Source organism: Labrus bergylta, chromosome 18, assembly GCF_963930695.1.
Source record: "Labrus bergylta chromosome 18, fLabBer1.1, whole genome shotgun sequence".
NCBI lineage: Eukaryota > Metazoa > Chordata > Actinopteri > Labriformes > Labridae > Labrus > Labrus bergylta.
This window is the reverse complement of record NC_089212.1, coordinates 22,023,124-22,035,315: the sequence shown is the minus strand read 5'-3', so window position 1 is coordinate 22,035,315 and position 12,192 is coordinate 22,023,124. Positions and strand designations below refer to the sequence as shown.

Genomic DNA, 12,192 nt, shown 5'->3' with positions numbered 1-12,192 from the left:
AGAGAGTAATATGTTGGTTGCAGGTTTGATTGTGGTTGGACGAGAACACACCGACAGCACCGAGCGAGGGAATGGATGTGGCAATGAAAGGCTGGAGATGGGAAGCGGGGATGGTGCGCGCTCCGGGGGATTTAGCATTTTGCCAGACTGATGGATACTTGGCTCACGGAGAGGTTTCGATGGCTCAGCTCTGCCAACCAGCAGGCACACTGAGAACACCTCCAAGTTCACTTCGGCCCAGAGCCCTTAGTTAGGAAGCATGGCGGGGGACGGAGGAGAAGATGGTGTCCACACAGAGACTTACAGAATGTGCTGTATCAAGAGAAGGGTAGGGAAATTTACTACCCTTAATGTTTATAATACTTAGGGGGAAAACTCTGGCTAAAAAGTATGCATCTATCTTAAGGTGTCAGAATTTCAGTAGAAAAACTAAATAAGTAAAAAATTTGATTTTTCACACTTAAATGTAATATAAATCAAGTATATCCTCTGAAAATAACTCAGTGAGTCATGACTGTCTACAATGGGTGTAACACCCGAGTCCCACTGTCTGTGATGTTTTCAGAGTTTTCAGAGTCCTATCTTCAGTTTGTTTACATCGCCGGGACGGCCGGCTGACTCCTCCCCTCGCGTATAAAAGTTGTTTAATTGAGGGACTAGAGAAAAGAAGAATAACATACTGTACTCACTGCTTAACTGTGTTTCTAGATCACGCTCATTTCAGGTAAATTTACATGCAGTGTGAAGATACGAGCATAATAAAGGTCGCTAGCATTAGCATGCTAACACAACAATGCGGCGCGAGTTGTTTTGGTTTCATGCTGGTGCTCAAGGGCGACATCTGCTGGATCAAAAAATCACATATAAAACCTTTAAAAGGATCATTTTTCTGTTGACTTGCACCTTCAGTTTGTTAAAGACAGGGTTTGACATTTGGGTGTCAATCTCATGCTAAGAATTAGATAGCTTAGCATACAACTAGAAGCAGGAATAAATTTTTCCTGTCCAGAATGAATGACAGAAAATGCTCACAAAGCTAGTATTCCAGGAAGTTACGAGCTATATCCCTTCACGAAAAAAACAACAACAAAAAACAGCTAGGAGTGCAATAGATTTGCTACACTGAAATTACAGGCCTCAGAATTATTCACATTAGTGCTACTTTTACATAATTGTCTACAGTATGTACTGATTATAGAAACTAAAAAGCTTTTTATTTGTCGGTAAGAAGCGGCAACCTCTGGTGTTGAAAAATGAAGCCGATGCTGAAGTGCAAAATCCTGCAGTTCCTCAAGTGTCCACTAGAGGCTGGCTGCAGGAGCACCGAAAGTCACATACACAGGCATTCTAAAAAAGACGTTTTTTTACAGCATTAATTAACATGTTTACAGCCTGGTTCAAAAAACAAATAGGTGTGATTAGCTCATGGATGATCGACAAACACTGTACGGGGGGTGAATTTTTTGATAAATCATCCATTTTGATTTGATGAAGGATAATAGTTATTCACAATAAGGCCCGTAGCTGACATGATTGACAGGTGGGTGCGATGTAACGGTTTGTCAGGAGGTTTAAAACCCGCCTCAGCTCCAGCTCTCAGCCTGTCGTTAGGTTAACTGAAGTTTGGGGTAAGACAGGATTTCCAACATTGCACAGACATTGATCCAAAGCCCCCCTGCAGTAAAAGATGGGTGACGTCACACAGGCTGCGTCCATTAATATTTACAGTCTATAGTTAGTAAGGATACTTTTGGATTTGGGTGAGAGCAAGGCAACCAACTTACATCCAGGGTTGCTTTTAAACTCAGCTAATCCAGTCTTAGCTTTGTAGCTACTTTGTGAACACACATGGAAACTGTTTCAACCTTTTATTTTCTTTAAGTGTAGCCAAAAGAGTGAAAAGGTGTATATTTAAAAATGTATAACTGTTCATTACGGTGCTAGGACAGTAGGTCGTTAGCCTAGCCTAGCTTAAAGACAGAAGCGCATGTATAGTGTAGTTTCATACAAAGTAGGAAAACATGGCTACCAACACCTCCAAAGTTATCTAATTGAAATATTGTCTGTTGCTATTTTAACCTGAACAAAAAATAAATGTAAGCCAGGGACACATTTTAGGGGTGAGTTTCAAAGACTTGTCAAAGTGAGATTTTCCAAGTTTGGTAACTTATCGCGCAAAGACTCAAACCCAACCATGTGCTCACAACCAATATCACGCTAACTGGGCTATAATCTGCTACTGAAGCTGATATTTTTAAGCGTATATGAGCTGTTAAATCTAACTCTTATGGAAAGCAAGTAAGCCGATTCACCAGAACGTTGAAATATTCCCTTATTGAATGTTTTCTCGACAGATAGATGAGTCATTGAAGAGTCTCATATCCATTATGCTGAGGCTTGCAGGTTCAGCCCACTCAGCCCGCCTGGCGCTACAACAAAACAAAATCTTTACAACCTCGCCGCTGACTAACAGCTGCAAGTGATGTTGTAAAATCACATGGCAGCGAGCCAGAGAGCTATTGTAAGTACATGTGAAAATGGCTCTGGGCTCTTATCAGTGTGTAATGCCAGTTTAATTAACTCTGAGCTCACACTCATTGATTATTTCTTTTAGGCTAACACTTTCTCCCCCCCCCCCCCCCCAATAACCGGATGACTTTTGTTGGTAAAATGCCGTGCGGTGTAAACTTTGATGTAGATGTCAGCTGGTACATGACAAGAGATTTGAAGATGAATGGTGGGAAAGAATGGATGCTACATTTATGTTTTAATGGCTTTTTAATGGTCATGACCTATGAAAGAGAATCCATTTCCATTAGTAAAATGAGTGAAATGAATTCCATAATTATGTGGCTGATGTTAAAAGTAAAAAAAAAAACACTCACTGCATGACTCATCTTACCTTCTTTTCTGATGTTTGCAACCATTTCTCTGTGTTTTCAAGGCAGTTTTGCCAATATATATCTTTTTCATATTTTTCTCTCTGTCCCGGCTTTCATGTGTGTGTAGTTTTTTTTTTTTTTTTCCGCCTCTGCTGCTGCTTCTTCTTTAGCTGCTGCTGGTCCGGCTGAATATTGGAGCCAAGTTTTGAACTCTAACCACAAACCAACAGTTAAAGCTCTAAGTCTTGCCTGGGGAGGCAGATAGGAGTTGGCTATCTGTGATGACCCTGGCAAAGAGAGCAGAGGGAAAAAAAAAAAAACAGCTTTGAAGTTCCAAAGATTTAGCGGCACATTTAGTTCTGTAGACTCCGGGGGAAAAACACAGATTTTTTTTTTTGTTTTGTGTGCTATCAGAAAATGAGCCTGTTTGGTGTGGCGTGGGTAAGCTGAAGCACGTAACTGAACTCGTAAAGTAAACAAAGCGTTTGAACTGTGCAACTCCAGTTGAACTCTGCACTTGAAATTAAAAGATTAATGCACAAAACCCGTTTTTCCCTTCATAATTCTATAGTCTAAAAATTGAAATGCAATATAGAACCAACAAGAAGACTGTTAAAGAAAGCTGCAGCACTGTAGGAAAATGTATGTCACTATCACCTTAGCCCGTACTTCTTCATCCTTACCCTCTCTCTCTTGTTGGTAAAAATTGAACGCAGCCACCACAGAGTGCAGGACCATAAGGAATAGAGAGTTATTGACCAGCTGACCTCTGAGGTTACTCCTCAATAAATCAGTGTTAAGATGAATGCCTGTGTGTTTCTATCTCCATCCCTCGACATTGCCCTGCGGTGCTGGGGGGGGCTTGACCTCTGCTCTCCTGCACAGTAAGAACTTCATAACCAGCAGCTAGTAAGAATCTGATATGCCAGAATGAATATTTCCATCTACACAACGTTCTATATATGCTCCCTCCAGTGAGACTTTGCGATATCAATGGGAATTGAATTCTATTTAACGAAGAAGGTGTTTTGAAAATCACACGTTTGTGGGCGCCAGTAGCCTAGTGGTTAGAGCGCAAGCCCCATGGAGTCCATTCGCCTCCAAGTGGGTGGCCCGGGTTCAAATCCGACCTGTGGCTCCTTTCCTGCATGTCTTTCCACACTTTCTCTTGGTCTGACTCTGCCCACTGTCCTATCTCTAAATAAAGGCATGTTCATAGTTTATACCTGTTTGCAGGTTTGTAGTTTGAATCAGCTGCTAACAGTAACGAATCATCCAGGGACGTGTTAGCATTAGCTTTGTTTGCAAGCTATTTCTTCTGATAACATCTGATGTTTTGGGCTAGGAATAAAAAAAAAAGCCTGCTTGTGTGTTCTTCCAATTAAAATGAAGACCCGTTGTTTCAAAAAGGATTCTTTCCATGTAAAGTGCAGGACAAAAATAGAACGCTTGACTGGCATCACAGAGGAGCGTTTCAACTATAAGCACATACTATAAACTGCAGAGCAAACATTTCAACAAGTCCATATACTCCTTTTTTTATAAAACGCACCATGTTCAGCTCTGAAGAGCAGAGTAAGCATAAGTGCATAAATAGAGAGCGGGATTGCCAGCAGCAGAACTTTATCAGTCCCGGCAGAGAGGCTGGGTAGTTCAACCACCAACCGGAATGAATCTTTAGCCGCCTGCCGACGTTTCTAATGGCTCCACCACTTATTATTTTTTAATCTCCCCTCAACACTGGCTCAGGAAACAATGGCAGTTTCTGGAAACACTGTCACTATAGCTGTTTTCTTATCGGCTAGTCACAGAGGGAGAATGTGAGACACGGTAGACGGAAATAGTTGCTGAATTGGTAAGAAAGTGTGCATGAATAGAACCCGTACACAAACATAAACACACACTCACACACCTGCCTGCAGTGCATATGAAGCACTGTACCTTCAAACTGTATTGCAACACCTCCCACAGGGGGATAAACAGCAGATCTGGGCGCCTCAGGTGTTGTTAGGCAAGGTAAACAACATCCACATGAAGAAACACATCAATGTCCTCAGAGAACCTCTCGATGGGCTTACTGCTGCTTCCTCTGCCAGAAAAAAACAGCAAAAGATATGCAAATCAATCACACTGTCTTCTACTGTGTGTTCCCTCGTAGGTATAAAGAGGAGCATACAGTGAGTAAATCCTGTTTACCTGAAAAAACTTTCCCAATATTTTACAACTTGTCATAATGATCAGACAATGCACACAACAGGGAGAAGAACAAATGGCTTCTGTAATTCTGCAGACTTTCAGTTTCCATCTCCTTACTGCACACTTTCTCTGTTTCATGAGAGCAGCTTCAGCAGCTCCAGTTTAATTCAAAAAGTAAATGCTCAATATACTAAAGGTCACAAAGCCAGCATCCATTTTGGATCTACAGCGTATAGAGCCCTCATGGTGCCCACAGGTTGATTTACTAGTAATGAGCCACAGGAGGTGAGCGAGGTAGAGCGACTGTCTGCCAGATGTACAATTCACAGTGACCAAATGGGGACATTAATCTTTAATGGACACGGTGCCGTCCCACCTGTAGTCTGCTATTAAATGAGCAGCTCACCGAGACATAAGCACCTCGTATACTGTAAACACTTAAAACCTCTTTGTGCCAGCTTAGAGGATAACTCTGCAGCTGTTGGTGTGGTTGTTTTGGACATCATTCCCATTGGTTGTGATGGCATTGTACCAGCTAAGGGGGACTGCTAAGATCTGGGAGTATCGCTGCAAAGACTCTAAAGGGGCAAAGAAACGAGAAGCTCACAGATTAAACAGATAACAGACGAGACAGATAAGAGTGTTTGTGAGTCTTCAAAACACTTTAAAAGGAACATTTACATGTCTACACTCTCCTGACATGCAACAGTAGGTTCTTTAAAAATGGTTTGTGCACAAAAACTAATCGATTAAAGGAAGTCAACATTTTGGAAAATACACTTCAGTTCTAGTTTTTACTTTATTGTCACTGTAAGAGGGTACAATGAATATTTACACAGCATCTCTCTGTGTAAGAAGCAATATCAAAAATAGAAAATAATTTTTGAAAAGTAATCAGGTAAATAATAAAGCCATGAAAATATTTAAAAGTGTCACTTTAGTTTGAGGAACAATTGTGCAGATATGTTTTAAAATGTTATTTTAAGAAGCCAGCTGTCTCATAACCTGTGTTAAATTGATGGATGTGCACATGCAAATTCTGTTGGGTCTTTAAGGTTTGGTTTCCACAACACTACTAAATTACAGACTTAAAAGCAGGGTTGTAAATTTTCAGATTTTGAAAGTAGCATTCAAAATTGGCACCCTCAAAAGCCACGGCCCTCTACATTCACATAGCACCTTTGCTCCAGAAGTGGACATCTGCTTGTCGGTGACACACTTTGAGTGTGGGCTATTGCACGCAAGGTGTAGAGAACGAACAGGGAGACAGGGAGGCGTCTGATTGGTTCATCAGATTGGTACCTCGTGGCAGACATTGGTTGAAGTTTACACGCTTACAACTGCTACAGATTTTCCTCTTTCCTTTTTCAGAGCACATGAGTTATTAATTTCTGTCAGGACCTAAAGGCAGGTTCAACCAAAATCTTTAAAAGTGTATCTGGAGAAAATAACCAACCCTGCCTTTAAGTAAAAGAAAGTACTGAATGATTGTGATCCTGGTTAAAAGGAAGCTACAATGTGTGACTCCTGTACTGTATAAAGGAAAAGAAACAGCAGCCAACAACATTTATTAAAGCCAAACACTTAGTTTTCAAAGTCTCCACACAAGACTTTCTCCCCGTGAAGCATTGTAGTGCAAATGACTTCATACTTTTTCTCAATTTGGCCAAATGAGTTTATTAAAATATCTTTAGATTTGGCCGTTATTTTATAAGTGTTAGACACAAATTATAATGAGCCAGGATAATTCCTTCAAGTGGATTGTAACTCCATAGCCTTAACGCCTACAGAGACCAGAAGTGGTAATAATTAGAAGCATTATTAAACATGTTTTCTAAAGTGTTTCCCTTGGTATGATCTTCCACAGTGGTTGTAAACTTTGCTTGAGAGCTATATGCGCCATTTTTTCTTCTGATGCAAGACTCCAGAAATACAACAGTCTCTTGTGCATGCTCCAGTACCAGCGGCCAAAAAGAGACTGCTCTGCTGGATTAAGTCACCAGAGCCATCGTGATGACAAGTCAACACAGTTCTCTGCCCGAAGACAAGAGCTGCATCTGAAGAGCGGTCCCGGCACTGCTCGTATCTCCTTTCATTTCTATCTACATATCAAAAGGAAATCAACCTTAAGAGGGTAACTCATTGGCCTCCAAACTAGTCAAACTTTAACTCAAACTTCTTCTAAATAAACACCTAAAGGTTTGGTTTTAAACTTCTAAAAGTGTCATGTCATTAGCATAGATTAATTTTTTATATAAGCTTTTTAGTTTTTGCAAACCCCTCTACATGGAACTTTCTCCAGAATGATTTAAAACTTGTAGACCTCATTTCACCTGAAGCCTCCGGCTCGATCTGGGATCACAACTTCTGCACTGTATCTGTGGACCAATGTGCACATTGTAATTGTTGTTGCTCTTAACTTCTACACTGTTTCCTTATCATGTAATGTTTATTATGACGAGTGCTGCTGCCAGGCCCGGCTCTAGGCGAAATGACCTGGGGTGCAGGGAGTGCAGCAACAGTGACCGGCAACGGCAATGAAAAATGGTCTAGGTGTTAAAGGTCCTGAAGGTGTGTACTCTAAATCAGTCCTGGTCTCAAGACCACTTTTTGAAGATCTCGGTCTCAGACTGGGGGCACTCCGGATTTTAAATCAAGACTGGTCAAGGGTTAGGGTTAGGGTTAAGCCAAATTCACACATACTCCGTGCGCGCCGCGGTCCGTCAGCGCCGCGCACTACGTTGTACTTAGCTTCCACTCTAGTCAATCATTGTGTTCACACAGGGCGCGCTGCGGTCCGTCTCCACCGACGGCACTACGCTCTGCTCCGTTTCAAATACGCAGCGAGTCTATTTTCGCCGGAGCACGCTGCAGGCACACGTCAAGCTGGACAGAATATGACAGCCTGAACAGGAAGTCAGACAAGGAAACGCACAGAGCATCCGGTCAATTTCAAAATAAAACACAATATATGGACTCACGATCGTATTTTTCATCACTTTATCAACATGACGTCAAAACAGGAACTGAATTAACAACAATGCATCCTCAGAAAGACAAAGCAACATGCTGTTTGCATATTTTTCTCTTTATTCCCGCGGGATCTTGTAGTTCTCCTGTGATGTGTCATGGGTGCGCTCCACTGCCCTGACGTCCCAGAAACGGATCCAGTGTGAGTGGGCGCGAGCCGTCCGACGGAGCAAAACCGTGGCGCTGACGGACCGCGGCGCGCACAGAGTATGTGTGAATTGGGTGTTAGTTTTACCTGTTTTTCCACGTCATTATTTCAATTAGAAGGAAAACGCCACCCTGTAAAAGAACGAACAACTTAAATTAATTTGTAATTTGATTTAAATCCTCAGTTATGGCCACAACCTTCCCGTTGTTACGGGTGAGTGACACGCCCGCTGCACACAAGATGATGATTTTTCAGTGATATTTATGGTCTTGGTCTTGTCTTGGTCTCGTCCTGCCTTGGTCTTGGTCTCGAACCCCTAAATGTCTTGGTCTTGTCTCGGTCTTGCATCACTCTGGTCTCGGGTATGTCTTGGTCTCGGTTACTGTGGTCTAGACTACAACATTAGGGTCCTGCATGTGGTCCCCGGTTGAACAGCCAGGTCACGTACACTTGTCATGACCATCACATCATGGATGTAATAAACACAATCTGAGTCACTGTTGTCATTTGACAGCCTTGATTACTTATTGTAATTAAGTTTTTTGTGTCCATTCAATTGAGGGTGCAGAAATGTAAAACGAGGGTGCAATGCAACCTTTTGCACCCTCGTAGAACCGGGCCTGGCTGCTGCCATCTTGGCCCGGCCCCCCTTGTGAAAGAGATCTTGACCTCAATGGCTTAGCTAGAGAATCTTTTTGTAAAGCCCTGACCGTGTGGATTCAGGTGATGTGAAGAACAGTAAATAACCACAGAGTAAATATGTTTAAATCCTTTGTGGATTTTGTGACCGTGGTTCTGTTTTCCTCCACAGTAAGCTCTTGGGGATAAATGATCAGATAATAAATAATTCCTCCTGCTGCGCTATGATTCATCAATCCCTCCCTCTGGCTCCTTCTTGTATCCTTGGCTCTTTGAACGTCTGTCACAGCAATAAAGTTCTGTGTGTGTGAGTATGTGCGAGGCGTGTGTGAGCGTGTGCGTACACCTAACAAGCTACGGAGGAAACAGGCGAGTGTTCAATCAATTTTGACAATTTGTAGGCACATTTCACATCATTCCTGATCACATCACATCACATCAGGGGGGCGCAGCGGGGGATCTTTTCACACATCGCGCTGCAGAGTGTGTTTGTTGTGCAGCTCAAGGCTGATCTGCGCTTAAGCAAAGGATCTTTTTTTAAGATAAAGCTGAATGTTGATCTCAAAAAAAGGCTTCAACTTGCCTTGATTTTGACATTTGAGAGACAGAAAGCATCAATCAGTTCTGCTTCCTCTAAGCTTTTAAAAGCATTTCACGCTCAATGAGGAGCGTAGATTCCCCGACGTACTCATTAAAGAACGGCCGGTGTAGAATAGGAGGAATGCCTATAATAGAAAGAGTGCCTTAATGTTCTGCTGGTCCTTTAAGGCAAGACTTAATATACCAGTAAAACAAACCATTAAATATCTTAAGTTGACAGTCTTCATGATTGCAGATTAGCCATTCGGTACCAAGTGTCTTTAAGCTAAGTGACATAAAACCACTTCGCCTGGGTGGAAAAGCTCTACCGGCTGCAGGTTGATCTAAAAGACGGAGGAGATTTAAAGACACATCCTGCAGCGCCGTCTGTAAGATACTGCTGCCAAACCACACAGACAGTGTGGCACTGGCAGCTCATAGCTCCTCTTAGTCCAATAAAAACATACTTTATTACGCTGCATGGTCCTGTATATCTCTACACTTTCTGGATCAACACTCAGTATAAGGTCCGTCCTAATAAACAATAACTGAGCAACAGGTTGAACTGTCAGAGTTGGAGTGGGGAAATCAATAACACACACATCATTCCCACCTGGGGAAAGTCCGTTTACAAGTCATGGAAAGAACTTCACTGCCCGTGAAAATAATTCGATACGTTCTTCTCCGGCTCTTCTGGGAATTTTTTAAAAGTCTGACAACATCACTCATTTGAAATAATCACATTTAAGGCTGTGTGCAGAGGCGGACTCTGTCTCAAAATGGAAAAGGGCACCAGCTGCATCACTGGGGGGGGGGTACCAGTGTGCCGTTTGTTTTCTTAAACAGGAAAGGCAATCTTTAAGGTACTGCATCACAATTTCTCCACTGGCACTTTTTTTTTTGCCTTAAGGTCTCATTTGAAAGCTAACAATCTGTAGTTTCAGAATATGTGGAAGTGTTTCATCACAGACCTGTACTAGTCTGTGTGGCTTTGAGAATAAAAAGGTCTTCCAGGATGTGAGGTATTGATTAAAGCAGCATATTCACATGTCGGGAATCTAGTAGGCTACAAGCAAAGTCAGTCATCAGCACAGTCGCATGCAATTGGCTGGGTGTAGCGATGTCAGAATATGGGGCACACAACTCATTGTAACTCAGGCTCTCATTGGCTATTAAAGGCTGGGAACAGTGAATGAAAGCTTGTAATTGGCCGAATGAGATCCCCATGTTGATGTCTGGGAAGCTGATAAAAAAAAAGAATTTTTTAATGAAATATTACCAAAATACAGTGAAATATGAGGAAAACAACATCAAATTTGAAGCAATCTCAGGACCTTTGTGGATGTGTTTTGGATTCCATTTTTCACTAGATTTGGATTGAAGGGACTGTTGTCGATGCAGAAGGATCGTTTCTGTTGGCGCATTATGCCCAGAAAAGAACAGTCAAACTTCAAAAGATGAGTCAGTATACAGTCATTTGTAGTGATTTGTTTGTTAGTCTGACAGATGTGTAGGTTGTGGCCGCTGTGTTGGTCGGACCTTGAAATGGTTTACAAAGAGAAGCTTTCAAAACGATGTAGGGCATGAGTTATACTTTACACACAGCTGTTGTGCATGTTGAGAAAACAACTCGGATGTCAGATCTGTAAATTATTAATATCAGTCTGTTTAATAACTAAAAAAAAACACTCCTCGCAGGAGCTTTAAGACACGAGGTGAAATATGAGCTTCATGAGGTGAAATAAAAGTCAAAGCCCTTCTCATTAAGACAAATAACTCAGCCGCCCTCTTTAATTAAATCTAAGAGGGCTTCAGCTGAGGGCATCAGGCTGAGATCTCTTGGAATTTTGACACCTTTTTCCTCATTAGTTGTTTGGTGGAAAGCTCTTTAGTCGATTTTTGAAGTTTCATATTGCTGGACCTGACAAAAGGAGAAAGTATTGTGCCCTCACAGTGCTGCAGGCCTGCACTTCATTGTGCTTTTCTCGCCTTTATAGCCTGTTCAACAAGCAACAATAGTTAGAAAGAGAAAGAGAGGGGGAAATGTGTGCGTGAAGACTGGCTGAGTTGAGATTTCTTCATTGTTAAAATTCACACCTCAGTTCAGACCTCACTCAGGTTGCCACGACAACACAGTCGTGACATACCTGAGCTGCCGGGCCTGGTGGAGGACAAGAAGACACCACACCGACAACACTACAGAGATGTGGGTTAAAGAACTGTAAGCATGCTGCGTCCGGTTACCCTAATGCTTCATATTCATACTTGGTTCAGATTAGTTCATTTTGAATGCTTAAATGTAAAAAACTGCTTATAAACATTATTTTCTCCATCAAGATGAGTAGTACAAACTTTGGTGTTTATCCAGTGTTTTGTGACGGGCCACCAGCAGGTCAAAATGTGAATTTGTCGAACATAAAATAAATGCTTAAAGCAGCCCTGTTGTAGGACGCCCTGCCAACACGGTAAAGAGCCATAAACTAAGACGAGATAGATAGATACTTTATTGATCCCGAGGGAAATTCAAAGCATCCAGTCGCAGGTTACAAAGACGTAGATGACATGAAACATTTGTTACAAATTAACCACAAAACCGACGCCCCCCCTCCCATACATACATATATATTAACCTGAAAAAAGATTTAAAGAATCCCCCTAGATGAATCAAACTTAAACCTGTGCAATTATAAATAGACTTAGACTTTTGGAGGATAAAAG

General features: G+C 41.8%; 1 protein-coding gene across 5 annotated transcripts in view; it reads right to left on the bottom strand.

Annotated features, from left to right (window-relative positions):
• LOC109990538 (brain-enriched guanylate kinase-associated protein) overlaps positions 1-12,192 on the bottom strand; it is a 51,579-nt gene that overhangs the window by 27,387 nt on the left and 12,000 nt on the right. The window contains exons 1-2 of one of the 5 annotated variants that reach the window (XM_065966681.1): positions 4,824-4,968; positions 2,903-3,169 (exon numbers count right to left, since the gene is read on the bottom strand). The exons of 2 other annotated variants lie outside the window; for them this stretch is intronic. In XM_065966681.1, coding sequence (XP_065822753.1) covers positions 2,903-2,973 — 71 coding nt within the window. In that variant the 5' untranslated portion in view covers positions 2,974-3,169; positions 4,824-4,968. Of the gene's footprint in view, positions 1-2,902; positions 3,170-4,823; positions 4,972-12,192 lie in introns of those variants that run through there. 2 more of the 5 variants (XR_010669133.1, XM_065966679.1) reach the window with 2 other exon arrangements.